Below are 23,975 nucleotides of genomic sequence, written 5' to 3'. Positions count from 1 at the left end.
TGAACAAACAGCCGTCCTTCCTCTCCACACTGGCGCACAAGCACACAGTGATGAAATAATCTCTGCGGTGCATTTTATGTGCAGCTGCAAGAGCAATACATTTGTTGCATGTGTGTGTGTGTGTGTGTGTGTGTGTGTGTGAGAGAGAGAGAGAGAGAGAGAGAGAGAGAGAGAGAAAGCGTGTGCAAGTGATATGCAAATAGGGGCAAATAGCCTGGTGAAGTGGAGACTGAGGGAAGCGTAATGGCATCACCACGGAGCTGATTCTCAACCCGGTCATGTACACAGCAGCGGGTTATACCAGGTGACAGCCAAGAAGAGGTTAGGAGGCTGAGTGAGCGGATGGAGGGGGAGCAGCTGGAAACGCGGTGTTTTGGGGGTTTGAGCAGATTTTTTTCGGGCTAAACTTGAAGTTGGTCTTACCTCCACACTTGTCCCAATTGAAAGATGTGTATGACAGTCTGCCAGACCCAGACAGAGAGGCGGCAGCACCTGTCTCTCTGCAGACAGGCTGTAGCTCTACGACTGCTCAGCCCCTCCACGGAGCCCAGTCCGCCCCCAGTGTAATCCTGCACAAACCACCTGAAGCTCAGGATCTGGACCAGAACCGAGGGCACCAGCACGAAGAACAGGGTCAGGCCTGACCACAGGAAGTCCTGCTTGTGGTAATAGTCGATTGACAGCCACAAATCGGTCCCCACGTCCCAGAAGAAGACCAGCAGCGCCAGAATGATCCACAGGCAGTCCAGCCAGAGGCGCTCCTCCTGCGGTGGCCGCGCCGCATCTTTCCCCTTCCCCTTCCCCTTCCCCCGGAGGTAATGCAGGCAGGCGCTCCGGCAGCCCCAGTAGCACGACGAGGTGTTGCAGCAGTGGCAGATGTGGAATGAGCTGCCGTTCCGAGTGTCGTCCTCCCCCGTCCCCACCACCTCGTCCAGGTTGTGCAGCTGGGCGAAACCGGTGACGACCCCGCGACCATCGGATTTTGCTGCCATCTTTCTCTCTGATGTTCCCACCTCCTCCGGCTTCCGGGGTTCGTGACGACACTTCCCTGACACCTGTTTTGCACCCCAAATGTTGGAGCCATCTAAAAGCGGGGTGTCAGCGCGTAGCCGCCGCTCACTCTGTCCCCGGATAGCGCACCGGTGGCGCCGCGGACGCAGCACATCTTCCTCGCTTCCCCCGCCCCGCCGCAGATCTGTGTCTCACCTGGAAACAATAATCTAATCGACAACTTCAGCCAGTCTCATTTGTAACCCGCGCATCAAGCTGCGGTCAGCCTGTTCCTTTGTACCTGTGTTAATCTCATTCCCCGCTGTTCAGCTGTTCTGCCCTCTCTGCAGCTCTCCTCCAGCTGCAAGCTGCGTGCCATCAGCAGACCGTCCTTCCACTGTCCCCCACCCGCCCCAGCACACACTAACACCACATCCCCCCACCCCTCCTTCTCGCTTACATACACATTCATTGTCTCTCCCTCTCAACGTGGTTGCCATCTAGTGTTTCGTTTGAAGCCGCCGCCCCCCCCCCCCTCCTCACAACATACAAGAGACACAGCATGATGTAATGCAACATGCCCCCTCACCGATAAAGGAAGTCTTTCCCGGTGTTGGAAAACACCTGGATCGGTCACAGCGGACAGAGCTGTCACTTTTTTAAGAGGGAGGAAAAAAGGTGATATTTGCTGTTTTTTGTTTTGTATTTTTATCAATACAGTATGTACTGGTTGGCCTATACAGGCACAATTGTCTTATGTGATGTCAACAACATTTTAATAATACACATGTAAAATTCTCTTAGCGAGAAAGAGGGAGGAAAGGGGATTTCTTGCCACCTGCACCAGTGAACAATTTGATGTGTGCAAATTCTCATGAGAAAAAAAAAGGACAAGCCATGTAAGGCAGAGTTGATCTATAGGTGAATCTATAGCTCCATGGAACGGTTGCTAAGATACATGTTGGGTTTCCTCTCCCTTTTGCACATTACCCCCCCCCCACCCCTCCTCCAGCAGCAGCAGTCAAGGGGTTAAGCATTTGCTGAAAACTGACGCTTTGCCATAGCATGTACAGACCAGACAGTGGTAAGTCCTCTGCAGCTCCACCTGAGCAGTGGCTGAGCCCACGGAGCTGCAGCCATGCTGGGTCACCGGATCATGTCTGCTGCTCTGCCTGTCACTGGGTTCGATGGGGCCTGTCCAGTGCTGCAACAGGACTGAACCTGCCTCTTCTCTCTCTCTCTCTCTCTCTGGTCTTGCCCCCTCTCTCACCAGGGGTAGAAGGTGACTGGGTCAATTCATTCAAGACCTGTACTCAACACTAGTTCTTTTGACTTGAGTATTTCCATTTGATGTGACTTTATAACCAATTCTCCACTAGATGGCTAGTTGCGATTCACATCTTAGATACAGTTTTTAGGAACAAATGATGAGAAAATGTAATGCATTATTAATGATAAATCTGTGGTTTCAATTTCCTCTTTCAAAGGGATAAAGAGAATTTGAGGAAAGTGAAGAAACTATACTTTTATTTGGGCATTAATCTTTTTAAAATGTGGCTGTTCGATCACACAATATGTTTGATAAGGATGATCAGTCTTTCTGTGAGAGTCTTGAGTGCATGTGTTTTTACAGGTTCCAAATGCGCTTATACTCTATCTGGTGTGATAAACATCTCCTTTATATTTGAGAAGAAATATAATATACTAAGGTAGATTTTATTTGGATACACTCACTTCTAAAGTGACTTCTATTCTTGGGGTTGTAAGGTATAATTTTCCTCACAGGACAGTATTAATTTCAAATAATGAAACAGCACAACAGTAAACTGCATGAAGTTTTCAGGTAAAATGAGCAGTATGTGTTATATATCTCAAGTACAGACAAAATGTTGTCTCTGTCCCCAAGAGAAAGCCTTTTTTCAATTGATAAAAACATTTTTTAATCTTCAGACAGTGACAGTTGAGGCACATGGGGTTTAAAGTAAAAGCTAATGTTGTCACTCTTTTCTCCTTAGTGTAATTCTGATATTGTTATTTTTTTATACCCTGAAAGACAGCTCCCACCTCTGATGCTCTTCCTGAGGTTCCTGTCATGTTTATCCCAGAAGAGTCTCAGGATAGTCTGAGGATAGACGGCATACAGATTGTTAAAGGCCATGAGACAAAACATTAACATGTGAGGTGGAGGTATATGAGTGAAACTGGCTTGATTTGAATAACATTTCAAACACACTACTGTTTAAGGCATAATTGTGGTACTACCTTTAGGATGATATTGTTCTGTTCACATGAAGTCTAACTCAAGTGAGATGACTCTACTTATATATCGACTTTGCAAGAAATGTCATTTGACTATGCTGTTTTTATCGTCAAACTTGCAAACTCCATGCGCATATGTCAGATTAAGACCTGTAATGTGACAGTGCTAACTACTGCACCCCATGCTGCCAAAAAGGCACCCATACATATTTTATCTAGTCCCTGTAACATGTTTGGTGTTTTTATTCAGATAATCATTTTGCCTTTGTTATCGTCTACACAAAATGTGCTATGTCCCACTGCATGAATACACAAATAACTAATGTAAGATTAAAAAGGTTTCAATTTGTGTTAAAGTTGAGGACTTGCCATGGAGAACTGTTACATTACTATCTATTAGGGATGGTGAGCAGTGGGAGAGAGAAGAGTTTTGTTTTAGAAATGCAGGAAAAGTCTCTGTGATGCTGGATGAAAAGAATGAGGCCATACTCATCCCTCCAGGCCAGATAACATGGGGGAAAAAAAACTCTTTAAATGTGATCGAATGCACACAAGAGAGTATGGTTATGTGCAAGGGACTGGCACATCATAAAACCTGTTTCATCCGAGTAGCCTTCGTTTCCTCTTCTTCCTCAGGGCTTTAAGGCCTCCACAGTGCCTTTTGAGCAGCAGGGTAGACGCACACTCAGCTCTAATGTTCACAGGAGATGGTAGACAGTTTAATTCATACCAGGCCTTCAGCAATAAAAACGATCAAATCAGATGACATCAATTTAAATTATAAAGCCTTTTAACCAATTTGTCACAGGCAGTATTACAGACCAACAAACAAGCATTTTAAACAAAAGAGACAACAAGTTCGAGGCCTATTATTGGTTTCATGGGACAGAGAGACTGGACGAATATTAAGGCATACTACAAAAGAAGACAACAAAGAAGTAATAAGAAAAACTCAGCAGTCCCTCAAGACAGTAATCAGGATGAAGACTGGTTGGATGTGTGGGGGGTTTCCACTAATAGAGATTAAATTTACATGGGACACGGTACCTCTGACGAGTTGTACTTTAAATTTAGATCTTTCATCCTATGGAGCAAATCAATAATATTAATATTTTGCAGGAATGGCTACTTCATTCTCCGAGGTAAAATTAATACACGTGGCAATCAGAAGCTAGCGACAGCTGCTGAAGCTTACCAATGTGTTGAGGTCCTCACAGTTTACACTGACTACACAGTTTGCAACAATTTCTAAAAGCAGCTAAACCAATTAAGGGTGCTCAAACTTATAGTAAACCTATGTATCCACTTTTAAAGTGGCATTGGCCATACTGACAATATAACACTATGATTTTAAGCATATGTGATGTTGAGACTGAGTATGTTGCAAGAGAGCAGAACCTAAACAGGTTGTGAAATATTATTTTACTGCTGAATATTTAGCGAGATATGGCTATGTGTAGCTGCATAACATCCTGGGAAGCCACAGTATTAACTAGCTGTCACTAATTTTATCCCAGCTCTTTTGATAGAATATTAAAACCAAAGGCAAAAACTGCAGTACCTGCTTTGATTTTAAATTAAATGTTCTCCGTTTGAGGTCTGTGGCCTGTTCTAATACTTTAACAAGCCTCTCAAAAAAGGAAAAACAAACGAAAAGAAGCCCGTTCTCAAAACGTATAAAAATTTAATGAGAGCAAATGGGCCGATGTACTGCTAAGGGTTATATAGTTTACAGCAGCATACATGTAGCATGAGTTATACATGCTAAATAATGCAATGAAGGTAATTAGTGATTAATCGAGAGCTTTTTCACTTTTTCAGACTTTTTCCCTTCAGGGTGCAAGGTGGTTATTGCAGCTGTAGTAGATTTTTCTGAAGCCTAAGAGAAAGGGTCCACTGTCAAAACACTATACTATATACTCCTGAAATGTAAGTTCAATGTGAATTTGGGTTATTATTATCGAGCTGGTTCGACATTAAAACGTATGAATATAAGAGCAATATAACAATTTACTGAATTAAGGGAGTTGGCTGATGAAGAGATGTAGGAATTGTCAAATGGATGAATGATGATACCTGGCCATGCATTCCATGGAAAAGAAAAGAAAAGGTGGCTAGGTCAGTTTACATTATTAATGCATCAAATAAGGTAAAAAGGAACTTTTAGAGCCTTCAGCTGGACCTGGTTATCCAGTTTGGAGAAAACTATTTGCCTCACTTCCAGGGTTCAATTGTTCCTCAAAGATGTCCAACACATTCAAGAAGTATTTCTGAAAAGTACGAGAACATAATTCTAAGGAATCAAAAAATGTGCGATCTCAAACAATGGCCACTCATTTCAAGCAATGTGACAGGTCTCAGACAAGAGGATTAGGAAAGAACACATTCTGTCCTTTCAATACCTCCTCTACCTAATCTCCTCCCCTGCGCTCTGGGCAGGTGAATCTCTCAACCCACACAGTCTCACTGAATTGACACTTAAACTTAAGACTCTTCAATATCCTCCATGTGACAGACATGACTGAAAAAAACCCAGCCAGGCAGTATCTCACACTGAAACCAATATGGCAAACAAAATGGCTACATGCATACTTCCAAACTTTTAGACCACAGATGGTGCAAGACTAAAGTTTCTCACAGAACATCGTGACAAGTCACGTTATTAATCTCTGCACCCACCTTTAAGTCATAATTTTCTGTCATGATGGAGTGCTCTGATTCACTGGGCATGCCTGAAATAATAAAGCATCGCGTAAATAATGATTCAAACAAACAAACACTGAGAACAGAAGGTCAACGGAAGAGGATGAATCAGGGATGAGACATTTTGTTTATTACAAATTGAATAAATGCTGAGTAATGGTGTGGGTGTGGGTACAAACTGTCAGTCCCTAAATTTTGATGCAGCAAAATGCTGTCAATAGATGTCAAAATCTAATCTATGGTATGACGCCAGCAAATGCTGTGCATACAGGGCTCTCAGGACAGATGAGAAAACTCAGTGATAACTCCATCTCTATTTGACAGTTCCTCACTTTGGTCCATATGTACTTCAAAAGGAAAAGCTCCTTAAATATTCTGCTACTACTCTAAAAGTTAACATTTTTACCGCTGAAGCTTTTTACAACGGATGCTGAGGAAAATAATCTCATCCAGCACAAGCCCATTTGTCTTAACATCCTGCTAAATAAAACATAGAAGTTTGGTTGCTGTGTTGTTTCCTGTGTAGGGCTGTCAAGTGGATGTTTGCTTTGAAAGTTGTTGTTTTTTTTATCACCATGTCTTCTTTAAAGAAAAAAAAAAATCCATAGCAAAGCATGTTTTCCTCAGAGGAGGGGCAGCTATTTGGTTTTGAAAGCAATGCTGAGTTTCACCTTTAATTGAGCTCTTGTGTCTTTACAGCCAGTCGTATGATGTGGACTGGAAGGGCGCAGAGTAAGACATCTATTCTAAAGCCCAGACAGGCTGCAACTGAAGCAAGTGCTGCACTGATTTGTAATACATCACACACACACATACAGACACACTCTAACGTGACAAATGTGTGTCTAAGAGAAACCCAATACCCTCCGCCAGGCTATCTGCTCTTCTTCTTCATCTTTTTCTCTTTCCAAATGTGTTCACCTCTTTAGGCAGTCACGAGTTCAAGGTTGCTGTGTGTTCCTTATGTGCTTTTAGATCTCAGCAGGCATGCTTCATCTCTATCCTCACAACTATGACAAGTCCTCAGGCAGCAGCTTTTTCCTGCTGCAGTTCCCTTTTTAAGAATCAACTCCCAGCTGCTATAAGAGAAGCGGTCTATTATGAGCATTGTCTAAATGATCCCCATTTATTATATCTATGTGTGTGCGTGTGTGTAGTTAAGGGGTAGCTCAGGTTTACTCTTAATATAATAGTCTTCTGTTACCAGGATGAATGTTCTGCACAGAGAGAATAATCGTATGTAGTATTTTGTAATATTATCATCCACGCACCCCTTTACTTAACCACCATAAATCTTCATTTCTTATATGGAATTATAAATCAACGCAGTCTCGTCTTTGTAATTGCACATTACTCAAAAATAGCTCAATGTCTCCACCTAGTGTCTATTAAAATATTTTAATTATGTTACAAAATGTTTTATTTATGCTGACATCAAAAGCCTTTCCCATCTTGTAATTTGTTGGATTTGAAAGAAACACTCCTTTACAGTTTTAGTTTTTTTTTTTTAAACACGAAAGAATTGGGGTTGTGCTACCCACACCGAAATTAACACGTATTTACATAAAGGACACTTTCCCCGCTGAATTACCTGTTAATGTTACAAAAATCCCCATTACAAAGACTAAAGCAATTAAATGTTGCGTTTTACGGTGTTTTCGATGCAAATTGTTCCGAAAACTATACTTGAACGCTACTTGTTTCCAGTCGGCGTGGTTTTGTCAACGTACCAGTCTCGCCCGTCAACAAACTAGAAGAAAAGATCACCAGGTAATTATAGAAGTCGTTTAAATTTCAACGAAAGGTATACATTTTGGCATTGCATATTTACTCTGTGGATGATGTTATTGGTTTGGTGGAATGTTGAAAATGACGGACATTTTTTAGCAGCTAAGTTTCTTGTTTCTGTGACGATTAGCTTGTTAGCTACCGCTATCCGCTTCATTTCCTGGGTCAAGCTAACTGTGGCTAGCTGACAGACGGCTGCTGCTTTTATTTACTATTTATTTATTTATTTATTTATTTACTGTCGAGTTACTAGCTATTTTCAAAAAAGCACAATAGTGCGCGGGTTCGCGTGTCAAGGAGAATTTTATAAGCTAACTGGAGCTGCCTGTTACCTATCTTTCCTTCAGGTCATGGAGTTTGCAGAGCTGATAAAGACACCCCGGGTGGATGGGGTTGTCCTGCACCGGCCTTTTATGCCCACCGTGGAGGGAACGTTGTGTCTGACCGGTCACCACCTCATCCTCTCCTCCAGACAGGACAACACGGAGGAGCTGTGGCTGCTGCACTCAAATATAGACTCTATAGAGAAGAGGTCGCTCTTACTAACTGATTTGTCGAAGTGACTGATACTTGAAATAAGATATAGTTTTGTGTATGTCAGAATTCTGTGACTTCTCAGTAAAAGTTGTTATATAGGAAGATTCAAATGGAGGAAGGAGAGGAGGAAAGAGTATGGTTGTTGCGGCTATAAGTATTTCCTTTGCAACATATTGTATGCGCCAAATCTGAGCACAAAACTGTGGTTGTTCTATTCTATAGGGGCCTCTTTTTCTTTTGAGTGAAGATTGGAACTGAAACTGTCATGACAGGAAGTTTGTGTTTGACTGTGGGCTTTCACTACTAACTTTGATAAAAAAGTTGAGGATTGAGGGCTTGGGAAGGTGTAAGCTAACCTGAGCATTAACTGTAACTGAGGAAGGAGTTCACACAGAAAGATGGTCTTTGTACTGGCTATTGCGCCTTGAAAGCAATGCTAGATGAGAAGAAATTCCCTGTTTGTTCACATGTGTTTAGCTAATGAAGCTGATTCTGATTCTGAAACAAACTCTTAAACTCTTTCAGGTTTGTGGGGTCTCTTGGAAGCATCATTGTCAAATGCAAAGACCTGAGGGTGATTCAGTTGGACATCCCTGGAATGGAGGAATGTCTCAACATAGCCAGCTCTATTGAGGTAAAAACAATAGACAGCACAAACATCTTTAAATTATTTTTTCCCCACTAAATATTAACTTTTAATATCCCTTATCAATAACTTTTTTCATAGGATGAACTAGTGCTTACTTATTATGCTTTTCTAGGCGCTGTCCACCCTTGATTCAGTCTCCTTGATGTACCCGTTCTTCTACCGGCCAATGTTTGAGGTTATAGAAGATGGCTGGAATTCTTTCCTTCCAGAAGATGCCTTTAAAGATCTGGAATCTATGGTATGTTCATACTTTTGAACATTCTTGCACTCACAATCTGTCATTCCTCTGTTGTACTTGCTTAGCACCTCTCTTTTAAACTTTCACCCACTACTCCTGACATCAGACTGATGAGTGGCGACTGAGTGAAGTGAACAAGGACTTCAGCGTATGCCCATCATACCCCGCTCTTGTGGCAGTGCCAAAAGATGTTAATGACGACACACTGAGAAAAGTGGCTACTTTCCGTCACAGTGGCCGGTTTCCAATACTCAGTTATTACCACAAAAAGAATGGGATGGTAAGCATATATGATTCAGTTTTTATTGTAAAATGTTCTTTGAGGGTTCCAGGTGTCATGGTTGCTTGTACTGTCTGTACCTCAAACTACTGATGCATTTTCTTTAGGTGATGATGCGAGCAGGACAGCCACTAACCGGGACAAATGGTCGGCGGTGTAAGGAAGACGAGAAGTTGATCAATGCCACCCTCCGGCCAGGAAAACGTGGCTACATCATTGACACACGCACTATCAATGTTGCCCAGCAGGCCAAAGCTCGTGGTGGAGGATTTGAGTCTGAGGCTAACTACCCCCAGTGGAGGAGGATTCACAAGGCCATTGAAAGGTAGCTTGTTCCAAAGATAAGAAACTAACCTGAAAGCCTTGCTTTTTGTTTGGTTGTTTTTTTTTTCTAATTAATATTTTAAAAAAGCTTTAGATAAAACTTAATACTGAATCCCTGTTAGATATTTCAACGTGTACATGCATGACTGGACTTTACATAAATTTTTTATGAAAAGCTCAGACATTTCTTGAAGTGTTTTTTAGCACATCTGTCATTTCTAGGGCAAATATCCTCCAGGAGAGCTTGATTAAGCTGGTGGAGGCTTGTAATGACCAGTCACACAGCATGGATCGCTGGTTAAGCAAGCTGGAGGCCTCCAACTGGCAGACTCATGTCAAGGAGATCCTCACCACTGCCTGTCTGGCTGCTCAGTGTATTGACAGGTCAGAGAGCTCAGGTTGATTTATTTGCTATGCTAATCCTGGACCAGTAATTTATTAGCAGTATGGGAAAAAACGTATAATATTCTGCCATTTTACATTTTGAATTGAACTGAGAAATACCAGACTCATCGAATACCAGAAATAACAGTATTCAGTCCTGAGTCTTGGATGGTTTGTTTAAAGTACAATCATACCAAGTGACACTTTTGAGTGTATTTTTCTTCAAGGGAGGGCGCATCAGTGCTCGTTCATGGTACAGACGGGACGGACTCAACCCTGCAAGTGACCTCATTAGCTCAGATCATACTTGATCCAGCTTGCAGGACAATTAGAGGTTTCCAGAGCCTGGTAGAGCGAGAATGGCTACAGGTGAGCTTCTCTGTGCTTTGAAGAACTGCCTAAATCTTTATCTTCTTGACAGACACAAAGACAAAAGCACTATCACTTGAAAAAGCTTCAGTAAGAATTTTGATCGTCATTTCTTCTCATAACATCTATCCCCTCTTTGACCACCTATCCAGGCTGGACACCCATTTCAGCAGCGCTGCGCCCAGTCAGCTTACTCCAATAGCAAGCCTCGCCAAGAAGCTCCCGTCTTCCTGCTCTTCTTGGATTGTGTGTGGCAGATCCTACGCCAGTTTCCCTGCTCCTTCGAATTCAGTGAGAGCCTCCTGGTGCTGCTATTTGAACATGCATATGCCTCACAGTTTGGTACATTTCTGGGCAACAGTGCAGCGGAGAGGTAAGTCTGAAGTTCGCTGAGCTTGTTCTCCCAACAAACACAAGTTCAAGCACATGCTATTGATTTTGCTTTCCATGGGTTCTGAGGGAAAGGAGCTCATTCTCTCCAAATTGAGGATCAGAATCAAAAATTGTTCCATTGCCAGGTATGTGCAAACGTACTAGGAATTTGACCCTGGTGTTTCAAATTTGGACAAGGAAAGACAGAAAAAAAAAATAAATAAAAATAAATATATAAAATTTGGATGCAACAAAGGATCTGTTGTTGTTCAGGTTATAAACCATTGTTAAAAACTTTGGGCAGCTAGTGTTTTTATTTTTAATAGAACACTCTCTTACACTTTAAACAGAACCAAACTATCCTTGCCTGAAAAGACTGTTTCCCTTTGGTCATGGGTAAACCGACCCCAGGAGCTGGAGCGTCTGACTAACCCTCTCTATGAGGCCAACAGTCTCGTGATCTGGCCTTCAGTAGCCCCTCAGAGTCTGCTGCTATGGGAAGGTAGGATTTCAGATACTTTGCATAGTGACAGAAGGTTTTTTTCTTATGGATTCATTTCAAGTCTATGTTCGCTTTGCCCTTGTTTTATTGTGTTATTTTATGATTTGTACTATTTTTTTCATGTGTAGAGCACGTTGTAACACTTTTGAAAATGGCTATATAAATGAAAAATAATATTTACATAGTGTCTATATTAAATTCAAAGGACATAATTTTGAATACTATTGACAAAACAGTAAAACTATTGTCATTGATAAAACATGTCATTCATACTAATTCTCATCAATTTTAATGTGTAAAATGCTTGTCGATTTCTGATCTGGTATGTTAGATTTGTTCAGGCTGACTGAGCATAGGGTGTTGAAAGTCTGCTGAGCAGCAACTAAAAAGATCATTGTATTTTAAATCCTGACATAGCAGTTCCTATAATGTGAGGGATTAACTTGTGCTTGAAGACAGGCCTAAACATGAAACCAAATCTGACTAAGTCAGATTATTGACAGAGCACTGTGTTCTGTGTTTATATTCCAGACAGATTCTCAGACAGATATTGTGAACTCTCGCCAGAGAGGGGCACCATTTATTTCATGTCATTCACTCATTTATTCATCTTCTATTATCCATTTCTGGGCCGCAGGGGGTTCTGTAGTCAATCCCAGCCTACACTGAGTAAGGGCAGGGTACACCCTGGACAGGTTGCAGGGCTGACAAACAAATGCTGCCCGTTCATTTCACTGTTTCTCAATAAATTAACTTAATGACCCTGAGAGTCTAAGTAAATATTGCGACTTGGAAAATGAATTGGTGTTTCCATTTATAATTGGTCTTGCATGTTCAAAGTTAAATGAAGACTGAAACATGTATATGTTTTATGTAGAATGAAATATGTCAACTTAGAAAATAATTTCTTTTCTGGCCTCTATCGGCAGCGCTAATCTCATATCGCACCGTGCTGACATTGTACACAAATGGGTCAAACTCTGTGTATTCCTGTTGAGCTCATGTGACTCTTCCTTCATCCTGCTTTCACCACTTTTACATTTTAAACATTGCTCGGGTTGATTCTCTGGTGTGTTTGTCTTTTTACATTCTGCCCACAAGGTTTGCTCACCAATAGTCATCTAACACAAGTCAGTTTATAGTCACATGCATGCTAATTCCGTCCTTTGGCACACTTTGTGCTTGTCTGTAGTAGCATTGTAGCATATTTGTGTATTTCTTTGTGTATTTAGTTGTGTAGTTGCTGCTGTGAATAATCTGAGTTAATAATTGAATGGAAAGGAGCAAAAAAATAAGTGATGCAGTGTTGGTTCCTTGATCTGTACAGGTCATTTAAATGCTTACCATTCTTTTCTCTCTCACCCTCTTTGAGGGCACCCTCAGCAAAGACAGTTTGTTTCCCCTAAGTAGCCCCTAACCCTTTGTTTTATTCTGCTGACGTTTCTAAGTATAGCCACTCTGAAGACTGCTAGAAGTACATTTTCTAACCATTCATGAATTTCAGGGTATGGAACGACTACAGAATGCATCAAACCTGTTAAATACATCTGGATGAGGATATATGATTCATTTCAACAACAAAAAAAGCATCATTGTTAAATGAAGAATATTGAGTTCATTTTAATAATTGTCGATTCATTGACATGAATCCCTGAAAAATATATTTGCTAAAAGACAAGGCCATTCATAAAGTCAGGTCTGGAGGGGGAGGGCGGGTTCTGAACTGGTCAGGGGTCATTAGGTTTAGTCGTTTCTGTGTGGAGGGCCCCTCCTTCCTGCCTAAAGCCTCACTCAATATGAAGCTGAACATATGAGAGCTGACTGAAGCACATGAAATGCAACAGACATCCTGCTTACATAGCTCTTTCATAGAGAATGACACACATGACTTCACTGACTTCACCAACCCCATGAAAATCTCTTGACTGATTGCTTGCACCAGATTTTTACACCATTGCTTAGCAGTATTGTAAATGGTTAATGCTGTAGAGATTGAAAACTTCAGGTTAAGTTTCTACATGCTACAACTTACTCTGTAGTCCTGAAATACCTAAGTCATATAGGGACACACATTCACACACATCCAGTGCCGTCCCCCCACGTCACAGAGGCACAGAGAAGCATTTTGTTCCTCCTGACCGGGAATAAAAAAACAGACAGAACATTCCACTATGGAGCCTGAACATTTGATGTGTAGTTAATTAAGTTAAAATAAACTAACAAACTTCGCTGCAAGATTTTTCTTTTTTCAGGTTTCTAATTCCTTTGTGGATTTGAGGAGACCCTTTACACTTATTTACAAATATCAATAAATAACACTAAGTAATAGAAATGTAATACCTGTTATATACGGGTCCCTCGGTGTCCTGACACAGAGATTTGATTTGGAGGTGCTCGTGTCATTTGATACACTTAGACATTTAATGTCAAATGACTCATCCTCATGCCACATATTCACCGTGTTACATTCCAGACATACAGCAAAGCTCTGTGGTCACACTTGTCTTACCTGCATACCAGTTCACACAAATTACACCACTCCCAGCTTACAAGCCTAAGTATGTGTGAGCAATTCACACAATTAGTGTACTTGTTATCCAAACTGTTTGTATATGAGTATGTGAAAGCTTTGTGTCGTCTCATGCTTGAATTGCACACATTATTGAGTGAGTGCAGGGTTGTGAACAGAACAGAAGCTTCTTCAATGTGCGTCTTTTATGTTTTCGTGAGGCGTAACAACACTTTTTCTTTTTTCTATTACAGGAGTGTTCCTTCGCTGGAACCGCTCCTCTAAGTGTTTGGACGAAGCCTATGAAGAAATGGTTCATATCATTGAATACAATAAGGAGCTACAAAACAAGGTAAACAGTCTGCGCAGGCAACTGGCCCAGCTGGAAACCGAAGATCCCCTCCTGAAAACATCTTAGGACAAAAGAGAGCTGCAAAAGGAAAGATGATGATAAATAGACAGAATAGATACAAATACGGAAAGTGACCAGTGTCATCCCACTTTTGGGCTTAGTTAACCCTAAATTATTTTCATAGTTTTACACTTGTTTTTGTTTTTTTTTTTTTTTTGCTGCAAAGCTAATTTATGAAAGCAAGAACTGATGTCTGTATTAAGCATGAAATTTCATTTCTCTTTTCTCTCTTTGCTTGAATGCAGTTGTTATTTTCAAAAGCCAGCATGACATGTCTCATTGAACCTAAGCAGGAATGAGAGGGATGTATTCAAAAACAAACAAACAAACAAACAAAAAAAAGAAAAGCAGCCATTATTTCTTCAGAGTAGTGCTAAAAGCCAAACAGTCCTTCGGTTCACAGGTCTGAAATATCAGTGCACAGCTTGATTTTCTTGAGTTATGCCGTTGTCAAGTGAGTGAGCCCATATTTCCCCAGAACTACATGCTTGACTCCTGTGTGTTTGTGGGCATTTATGTTTTAAAATAGATTTAGAGGCATTTGAAGAGCAGCTAGAGAGGGTGTGTAGATGTTCACTTTCGACCGGGTACACATTTTTACCAAACATCCTGCTGAATGTATACATAACTGAAGCACTGCATAGTAACTATGGCAACATATGAAGGTGCTGCAAGGCAGCGTGTGACTTTGCTGCATACTCAGATGCTATATTATGTGTCAGTCGGGTCAGCACATACTGTACTGTAGAGTTAGAGCGGAGGCTTCTTTAAAGCCGTTCAGACCAAAATGTCCTGATTGTTGTATGTTTGTCAAATTATTACTTGACATTCCAGTGAGCTGCATGGCTGTAGGGTTGAGTTATACTAACATTAATGTCATGAAACCTAAAACTGTAACGTCCGCTAGCTTGTTTGAAAATGCATTTTTTTTCCCCTTCTCAGTCTTATTATTCATAACAAAACGTTGTCATGGTTATGGCAACAACTGTGGTTATCTTGATAGTTGATCACACAGGTTTGTCCATTTAACACAAGAAACTGCTTTACAGACCAATTTCTATGTTAGTATCTTTAAGTTATAAAGTTGTTTAACTCAATTATGAATCAAAATGAATATCTGCTGTTTTGTAGAGTAACATTCAAAACTAATGCACTTTGTGTAAAAGGAATGCCAATTACTTAATGCCAATATATATGAAGCCATTACGCTAACCACAATGTCAAAAAATTACTCATAATTGTAAATCTTATAATTAACATGATCTTTTTTGGTTGAGCTCACTAATGGCTGCAATGATAATACTATAGATGTTTAGATATTAAATGTAAAACAAAACATATATGCCAATGTATTTAACTAAGGGCACTGAAACCTGTCACATTTACTCAGTGTTTGTACGCAACAGAACAATTGCGCTGTAGTCAAACAAATATCTACATTTGTGTAGTGACATTAAATATAATCATTCACAGAAAGGAAAGAGATAGCTTCAAATAGCCTAATGCAAGAAGGAAAGCTTTATGCTGCAATGTCAATCTTTGTCTTTGGGTAAAATTGAATCAGCAGCGATCATAATTGGCCTTTGTTGTGCCAGTAATAAAAGGTATTTTCATCTGCTTATTCCAGGATATGACATTTAATCCATTTTGCTTCAAGAATGAATACTATAATAATCACACTAAACAGCGCAGATTCCAGCCACTACATTAAACTGCTTTATAAATGGAATGTTTACTTGTATAGTTTGTGCCTGCACTTTTTACATTATTTCCTTCAGCCAGGAAGACACCTTACCTTCTTGCTTTACGATTGCATGAATGGAACAATGAGTTTCACTGAGGTAATTGTCTGATTTTATGCTGATAGTTTGATGTCTTTGCGTTTGCCCTCCAAATACTTGATGCTTGGTCAGAACAGCCAACAAAATAGAAGATTTTCAACACTGTTGACAATTACATTTTGAACTTTGTGCAAAGCCTTACTGTAAAGTCAGAATTCAAAATGAAAATACAAGTTGTTGTTGTTGTTGTTTTTTTTTTGGTCTGTAAAAATTATTTCATTCAATGTAATTTTTTCTTTTTTTTTCCAAAACATTAAAAAATATAAAACAAAAGATGTTTTTGTATTTATTCTATGGGCTTTTGTCTTATTTATAATTTTAACCCAGCAGTCTGAAGACATTGTTAAATTAGTCGTGCTTATCTGTTGATGCACAAGCATCAGTGAACTATGGTCTAAACCTCTGCGCAGCGACTTCGAGGGGTTCATGTCAGTCAGCATTCCATCTTATAGTTTGAAAGCAGATGGTATGATCTTCCCATATCCCAGAAAAACTTGTCCAGAAGATTAGTACACGGCACCCAAGCTACCTCAGGAAATATGTTACCACTGCTGTGATGAAAGCATCATCGCATGTGGTGAGGAATAAATAGCCTAAGATCAGCTGATACGTGAACGAATGTGATCACAGTCAATGTTTATAGTGGAAATGTTCAGCCTCTACTCATCCCTTCAGATTCTTGTGGTCATGCATCTCTCATTCTGACATAAACTTTAATTTATGTAGCTATGGTAGTGTTGATATAATCCGAACCTTAATCCTGATTTAAATAGCTAATAAAAATTAGGTTTCACGTACAGTCGTGGCCTTTTGTGGAGTTTTGTCAAATGTTGAATCTCTCTTCAGCTGGCACACTGACAAGCCACATGTCACAGTTACCGGGTGTTGGTTTACTCCAACACTGGATGGAAATAAAGATTGCAGTAATTAGGTTATCAAAGATCAGCTATTGGAAGAAAATTGTGGTATTTTTAGAAATTAAATGTGGTGTTTGTTTCCTGGTTTAGATTTTCAAAAGCGTGTCAGTGAGGTTAAGTTGTTTTTGAGCCGCTCACTGTTCCTGTGATGACAGCTGGGTGGGGTGTGCTTCTGTCCACCACTCACATGCAGGCAAAGATTTTAAGCCAACCCTTTTGCTGGCCCCGCGAAGAGACACTCCTAAAGCTGTGGACCTCCCCTATCTACTGCAAACAAACCTCAAAATTTAAACAAATGTGGTCATGCCCACATCATACCTCACATAAGCCTCCAGTAAACAGGAATGGATTTGTTTATATTCAAGTGAAAGCGGCTGTAGAGTTTCAGCACTCCTCTTCTCTTTCCACCTTCTTTCACGTGCAGAAAAGTCCCAGTGATTGAATTATATACTCACTGGAGTTTGATTAATTGGAAGCATCAGATTCATCCTTTGTTTTGCTACTTTTACATTACTGATCACCTGGTCTCTGTATTTGAATAGTCTTTAGACTGTATATCCAGAAACACATGAGCTCATTCGTTTTCCTGTCTATTCAAAGGTAACTACAGTGCAAGCTGTGCAAACGCTCCAATTCAGTGAACTTTAGATCAAATAAAAGTTTAAGGTTTTGAAAGAGACATTTTTTGTGAACATTTTGATGAAATGGAGAGACTGAATGGCTCAGACAACTCCAACTGTGGTACCTCATGCCTGGGAGGCTTAAAAAAGCACCTCTGGATGCTAGAAATCTGTACCAACAATAACTAAAGAAGTAAATATTCACTCATCTGCAGCTTCATCTAATATGAATAAACATTTGGTGAATTTCACTGTGCTCTTGGCCACGCAGTTTCATTTGGCTTTGGATTTCAAAATCAGCTTAATTACAACAATATTGTAATAAATTGTAATAAATTAATTAAAATACCAAGTTATCAGTTAAGATTCCCTCAGTTTTTCTTTATTTTGTAGTGTAATTTTGAGCACGACTTCAGCAGCTTGTCAGAATATTTAAGGTTTTCCTTTCCTACAGAGATTTGGGTGGGAAAAAGGCCTAGTATTCTGCAACCTGACCAAAATGAGGGATCAACGGGATGAGGCGGGGGTTACTGTGTTGTGTGTGTTAAATAATGTCTACGCTTGTACAGACCGATTAGACGTCCAGAAGCAGAGCTGGATTTGGGGGACCACGAAGAGCTCCCGGCCGGTGAAGGCTGAGCTGGGAGGGGTCTGAGAGGGAGGACCGCACCTCCGAGGCTCCACCAATCCGGGACAAAGCCGGTCGCCCCTTCAGCCAGATGGTGGCTGATATATAGCTTGAAGCTGATGCAACACTGGACGGAGGTAACACAGACATCAGTTCAGAGCTGAGCAGGCCTCGGGATCACTTCAGGAAGACGCACCTCTCTCTCATCGAGCCGATCGCTTTTCTTCCAGCTCCTCCTGCAGATCCGCCGGTGAGTGATCGATTTGCTGCCTTAAAATAGGACCGAAATGATGATTTTAACCGCAGTATCAACAAAGATCCCGGCCGGGGTGCTTTACGTTGCTTGAGATCTGCTTCTGCGTCGCTCCCTCCTTTTTTGGGGGCCCAAACAAACATTATTTGAGGAGTCGGGTTGAATTTCTCTGGACGGCCTGGTCCGGTCCGTGTGGACGGCTGAGTGCCGGTCAGACCCCTACTCTTCTAATGTGCTCCAAAATCAGCCTGTAAACCGCAGTGGCCTCACAACCAACCAAACAAACAAACAAACAAACAAATCTCAATTGAGATAAATTTATTAAGGAGCTGATTTACTGACGTCTCTTTGTAATTGACGCGCGGCTGTTACTCAACGCGCTGACGTGGTGGCCACGTCAAACCGCGTTGGTACAAACAGTGGTCGGCTCTGCAAACACACACCATGTCGGTCAGATACGTGATTCTTCTGTCATTTCCCTCAGTGCAAATAAAAAAAAGGAAGAACAGAAAGAAACAAAAACAACAACTGAACGCACTGTATAGTTCTCTTACTCCAAGTGAGAAGTCTTGCGCAGTGAGTCCAGGACAAACGGTCACTCGGGTCATTTACTGAAACGTGCCAGAAGTATAAATAAATATATTACCAAATGCTCGACACCGTGACCTGCTCTTGGCACTGTTTTCGCCAGTCTGTTTGCAGCTATACGCCCTCCCCTCCTGATTGGCTGTCGTTGAAGGCAGGGCAGTATAAATGTACCAATTTACATTCTACCTTCCCTCTTCGGAAGCTCTCCGCTCCTTCGGTAAGTCGTCTGCTGATGCGATGTGCAGCGCAATGGTTTAGGCGGTGAAGTGGTGATTATGGACTAAAAAAAAAAAAAAAATGCTTGAATAAATTTAAAATTCTCATTTAATGTGCGGTGGGCTTTGTAAAGCTGCACTCAGTGTGCTGACTTGTTGTTCCATATGGTTTCAGACTGAGTGACGGTGAAGGGTTAGTCTTTGTGGCTGCTGGATAAGTAGACTATAATTGGCATGGAATTGAAGCCTGCGTGTCCTCCCCGCAGACACTTTTTGTTTTTCCTCTCAAGCTGTTTGTACTGTAAAAGATCTGTAATAAGAACAGTCCCTCTTGGTGCATGTGTGTCTGTTGGAGCTTGATGTCTTGGAAGGAGCCCACTTTGACAGACCTTTATGCATCAGGCAAAAAATATTTCCCTCAAAGAGATCACATCTTCAAGTTTCTGACTTTTCATGTCTAAAGGCCCCCAGTAAGCTGTGGGGATTCCTTTCATGTGTATATGTATGAGGGTTTATTCTCATTAGCGGACAAAAACTCTTAAAGCCCCAAATTTTGCTGAAGTCTGTGTCATCACTGAAATACATGAACTGACTTTATTTCTTTTCCCCCTGTAGGTAACAGTATGGCTGCAATCAGAACCCTCAGCAAGGTGACCAAGCAGGCCCTGCTCAGCACCCCAGGGTGCAGCTGCCAACCCCTGACGGTGGCCGTACGCAACATCAGTTTCTCCCCTCGACAGGTGACATCCGACGCCAGCTTCCATTCCGTGTCCTTCTCAGAGACAGATCACCCCAAAGTGCTCATTACAGGTATGTGGCATTTGTTTTTGGTGGTTTGCCAAACACTTTAACTGCCAAAGACTTTAACAGACCACAATGCTTTTATTAAATAAAGAGGCCTAGCAGTATTTATACAATAATACTCCGGGGTTGAACAGATAATTAGGTAGAGTAATCTTGACTCCTGCAGGTCCTCCAACAGGTTTGTCAGTGAAAACAGAATGATGAATGATGTCCCAATTTTTATCCCCACTGATGAATATAAGCCACTGCTGATTCAATTTGTTTCTGCCTTTCTCTGTGTAATGGTAGGAGGGCTTGGTCAGCTCGGGGTGGGACTTGCCAAACTGTTGAGGTAATCTTTCTTACTTGTCTTTCCACAGACAAAGCATTTTGCAGTCTGTTGGCAAATGATGAATAAAGTAGTCTCTCACTGTAACAGTGTGAAATAATTTCTGATTCATCTTCAAGTTGTGTAATTTTGTCTTCGCCCTTACAGGAAGAGATTTGGCAAGAACAATGTAATTCTGTCTGACATCAGGAAACCACCAAGCAGTGTTTTCCAAAGTGGTGAGTAAACCAATAAAACATATGATTTGACTCAACTTCATCAGTTAAAACTATTGCGAAAAGATATAACAGATACAGAAAATGTTTCAGACTTCCTGGAGAGGTTAGATTTTCAAAGTTGGATCTAATTCTCTTATGTGCATTTGACACTTTAGTTTCTTCAAAACAACATTCAGATTGCTTAGTCATATGACAACTTAAAGGTGATTTCCTATTACTCACACCAGAGATGCTTGAAATTCCAGACATGGCAGTACAGGGGAAAAAAATTTAATCTAGTCCAAATGACGCTTAAGAGGGTGGACACTTTCCTGTTAAGGGTTGTTGACAGATGATTTTTCTTTTGGTGATCTCTGATAATATGCTGTTAAAAGGCATAATTAACGTAGAGGTAAATAAGACTGTAGCTCTTTGCGCAAAAGGAAAAAAAAATGCATGTACAAAGAAAGAGGAAAGACACAAGCATTGCATTATATTGTGAAACATTTATTTTCAAGAAAAACAGAAGACCCTTTTAAAGAGTTAAAAACTCCATTCTTCTGTCACCAGGTCCATTCATCTACTCGGATATCCTGGACTACAAGAATCTGCGGGAAATAGTAGTGAACAACCGCATCACTTGGCTGGTTCACTACACCGCCCTCCTCAGTGCTGTTGGGGAAGCCAATGTGGCCCTCGCGCGTTCTGTGAACATCACTGGCGAGTGAATTTCATGCTTTACTTGAATCTGAAGTCTCATTATATCAACCATAATGTTCCCTTAAATACTGTTTTCAGTGGAATGTCTTAATTTGACGTTTTTTTTTGTTTTTGTTTTCAGGGCTTCACAACATCCTAGACATTGCAGCAGAGCACGGTCTGCGCCTGTTTGTCCCCAGCACCATTGGTGCGTTTGGTCCCACTTCACCCCGTAACCCTACGCCAGATCTTTGTGTGCAGCGACCTCGCACCATCTACGGCGTCTCCAAAGTCCATGCAGAGCTGATGGGAGAGGTGAGATCTTGTATCCACATCACTGATATCTGATATCTGGGAACAAATTAATAGCTGCTTCCTTCCTTCCTGACAGTACTACCACCACCGCTACGGTCTGGATTTTCGCTGTCTCCGATACCCAGGCATCATCTCAGCTGACTCCATGCCTGGAGGTGGGACAACAGGTGAGAGAGATGAAATTCAGACCTTGTACAAGATTTACATTTTAATAGATGTCTATTCCTGTACTGCTCCTGCTGTGCCACAAGTTTGTTATGTAACTGACTTAGTCCATCAGGGCTTATCTTATCAGGGCTTGTTTGTATTTTTAGGCCAGTTGTGTTCGTTCAAATGTATTGCAATCATTTCTCAACTGGCGCTGCTGTTTTTCTGTTCGTTACCCAGACTACGCTGTCCAAATTTTCCACAGTGCAATCAAAAGTGGTAAGTTTGAATGCAACTTGAAACCTGACACGCGGCTGCCGATGATGTACATCGACGATTGCCTTCGTGCCACACTGGAGGTGATGGAGGCACCTGCCGACTCGCTGAGCATGAGGACCTATAACATCAACGCTATGAGCTTCACCCCTGAGGAACTGGCCCAGGAGCTCCAGAAGCAGATACCCGAGCTGGAGGTCACATATGACATTGACCCAGTCAGACAGGCTATTGGTAGGTTTCCCTTTTAGTCAGCAAACCTACAGTTATAATATCAGTGACTTGGCAAGGGTGGGGTTTATTTTTCATGACTCATATCTGATGGTAAACTGATGTGTGCTGAGAAGTCATACAGAACCTTTTTTTTTTTTTTTCTTTTATTGAAATTCTGTCTCTTCTGTGCCTCCTCAGCTGACAGTTGGCCAATGAACTTTGATGACTCCAACGCTCGGAAAGACTGGGGCTGGAAGCACGACTACGATCTTCCAGAGCTTGTCCAGACGATGCTCAACTATTTTAGTGCGGAAACACGCATGATTCGTGCTAACTGAGAGAGGCCAACATCAGGCCTCAGTGTTCTTTGTACATAATGTATAGACTGACCAAAGGGAATAGAGGAATGGCATCGTTCTCTCACTTCTCTCTATTAAATCAGAAGGGCTCTACTTGCCTGCAACAAGGCTGTCATGTGTCCATGATGTAAAAGTCATTGTGGGCAAGACAATCCTCCCTGCTCTCATTTATCTATTCCTGCAATGGTCTCTTTGCCCATTTTCTTCTTGAAGATTTGGATGAAGAGCATTCTGCCAGTAAAAGGTTGTTAGCATTTTCAGGGATATAAAGGGGGCCAGGACAAACTTTTTTTTTTTTTTCTTTTTTCAAAGCGGGGTGACTTGCATGTTAATGAATTATGCTAAATTTTGCTTCTTTTTTTTTTTTTAAGGCAAAAGAAAGGGAATGTTGCATCATGTAAACATTTCTACCAAATTTTCATGGATTGTCAAATATTCGGGGACTAAAGCTCATGGGGCTAAAATAATGTTACCTTGGATTGAAGGGTATTCAAATACACAAGTTGTGTCCTTTGCACTTTAGATGGATCTCTCTTAAAATTACTGACCAGTAATTTGAGCCTTTGTGGGCAATTTTTTTTTTCTGATACAGTCCATCTGTATGTCAAGCTGTGTGGCGATAATTCTAAAGAATTGTTCTTCTGTTTTATTCTACATCATTACATTATTTATTCTGTCTGTCTGGTGTTTAATGGATGGGCGCTTTAAATGAATGCATTTCTTAACCCTCTTTTTCTACATGTTTCTGTCTAATTTTGTGCTACATAATTTTTTTTTTCGTCGAATCTCGTGTTTATTTTGACAAAAAAGGGAAATGTGACACCTTGTTTCATTTATGTCCAGCCACATGTAGTGGTTTTCTGTATTTCATCTTTCGTTAAAAGAAATGTGGAAACTGGTCTCAAAGTGAAAGTCTTAGCAAGATCTCTGCCTTTCAGTTGCACAAGCTTTGACAATTAAACCTTTCCACATACTTCTCCGTCTTCCTGGGTTTTCTTTTTTCCAAACTTTGACAACATGCAGAAAGTTCATCTCGATTCTCTTATGTAAGCAATATCGTTACCTATGTTTGACTGGCTGGAGCATGTGCCAAGGCAAATATGTATAACGTGTTCTCAGTCTAATGGAGTATATCAATATGGGTCTTGATTGTAAATCCAAGCTATGAAATAGCAGGGGTCACATTGGCTACACAAAGTTGTGACCATTAGATATCCTTGACAAAATTTTTGACATCGAAAACAAAATGGTCAGAGTCA

The 23,975-nt window shown here is 41.0% G+C and overlaps 3 protein-coding genes across 4 annotated transcripts in view; 2 read left to right on the top strand and 1 right to left on the bottom strand.

Annotated features, from left to right (window-relative positions):
* The window catches only part of xkr6b (XK, Kell blood group complex subunit-related family, member 6b), a 42,212-nt gene extending 41,220 nt beyond the window's left edge, over positions 1-992 (bottom strand). The window contains exon 1 of the mRNA XM_029496829.1: positions 424-992. Within this exon, the coding sequence (XP_029352689.1) occupies positions 424-992 (569 nt within the window). The remainder of the gene's footprint in view (positions 1-423) is intronic.
* Positions 993-7,646: 6,654 nt separating this feature from the next.
* Positions 7,647-16,350, top strand: mtmr9 (myotubularin related protein 9). The gene is made up of 11 exons (XM_029497045.1): positions 7,647-7,722; positions 8,088-8,272; positions 8,803-8,911; positions 9,039-9,164; positions 9,271-9,444; positions 9,552-9,769; positions 9,991-10,152; positions 10,380-10,521; positions 10,674-10,894; positions 11,244-11,395; positions 14,159-16,350. Exons 2-11 carry the CDS (start codon positions 8,091-8,093, stop codon positions 14,320-14,322), a joined length of 1,650 nt encoding a protein of 549 aa, XP_029352905.1. The 5' UTR covers positions 7,647-7,722; positions 8,088-8,090; the 3' UTR covers positions 14,323-16,350.
* A 2,092-nt stretch (positions 16,351-18,442) lies between these two features.
* On the top strand, positions 18,443-23,525 carry tdh (L-threonine dehydrogenase). 2 transcript variants are annotated; one of them, XM_029496565.1, is made up of 9 exons: positions 18,443-18,572; positions 19,994-20,188; positions 20,471-20,513; positions 20,658-20,728; positions 21,278-21,427; positions 21,549-21,721; positions 21,798-21,888; positions 22,109-22,378; positions 22,556-23,525. In XM_029496565.1, the coding sequence occupies exons 2-9, from the start codon at positions 20,002-20,004 to the stop codon at positions 22,693-22,695; spliced, it is 1,125 nt and encodes a 374-aa protein (XP_029352425.1). In that variant the 5' UTR covers positions 18,443-18,572; positions 19,994-20,001; the 3' UTR covers positions 22,696-23,525. The 2 variants fall into 2 exon arrangements, with proteins under 2 accessions (XP_029352425.1, XP_029352424.1); XM_029496564.1 differs by lacking the exon at positions 18,443-18,572 and adding an exon at positions 19,360-19,380.
* Positions 23,526-23,975: the final 450 nt, after the last annotated feature.

The sequence above is a fragment of the Echeneis naucrates genome, chromosome 24 (genome assembly GCF_900963305.1).
Source record: "Echeneis naucrates chromosome 24, fEcheNa1.1, whole genome shotgun sequence".
Classification (NCBI taxonomy): domain Eukaryota; kingdom Metazoa; phylum Chordata; class Actinopteri; order Carangiformes; family Echeneidae; genus Echeneis; species Echeneis naucrates.
Note: the sequence above shows the minus strand (reverse complement) of the source record. Positions and strands in the feature narration are given on the sequence as shown.

What these genes read in the sequence shown, in the direction of transcription:
- tdh (XM_029496565.1), top strand. Translation starts at nt 20,002, where the DNA reads ATGGCTGCAATCAGAACCCTCAGCAAGGTGACCAAGCAGGCCCTGCTC. An exon ending in AAGCAGTGTTTTCCAAAGTG is followed by an intron (nt 20,729 to 21,277) that starts GTGAGTAAACCA and finishes TTCTGTCACCAG; the next exon opens with GTCCATTCATCTACTCGGAT. An exon ending in ATGCAGAGCTGATGGGAGAG is followed by an intron (nt 21,722 to 21,797) that starts GTGAGATCTTGT and finishes CCTTCCTGACAG; the next exon opens with TACTACCACCACCGCTACGG.
- mtmr9 (XM_029497045.1), top strand. Translation starts at nt 8,091, where the DNA reads ATGGAGTTTGCAGAGCTGATAAAGACACCCCGGGTGGATGGGGTTGTC. An exon ending in ACATAGCCAGCTCTATTGAG is followed by an intron (nt 8,912 to 9,038) that starts GTAAAAACAATA and finishes ATGCTTTTCTAG; the next exon opens with GCGCTGTCCACCCTTGATTC. An exon ending in ATTCACAAGGCCATTGAAAG is followed by an intron (nt 9,770 to 9,990) that starts GTAGCTTGTTCC and finishes TGTCATTTCTAG; the next exon opens with GGCAAATATCCTCCAGGAGA.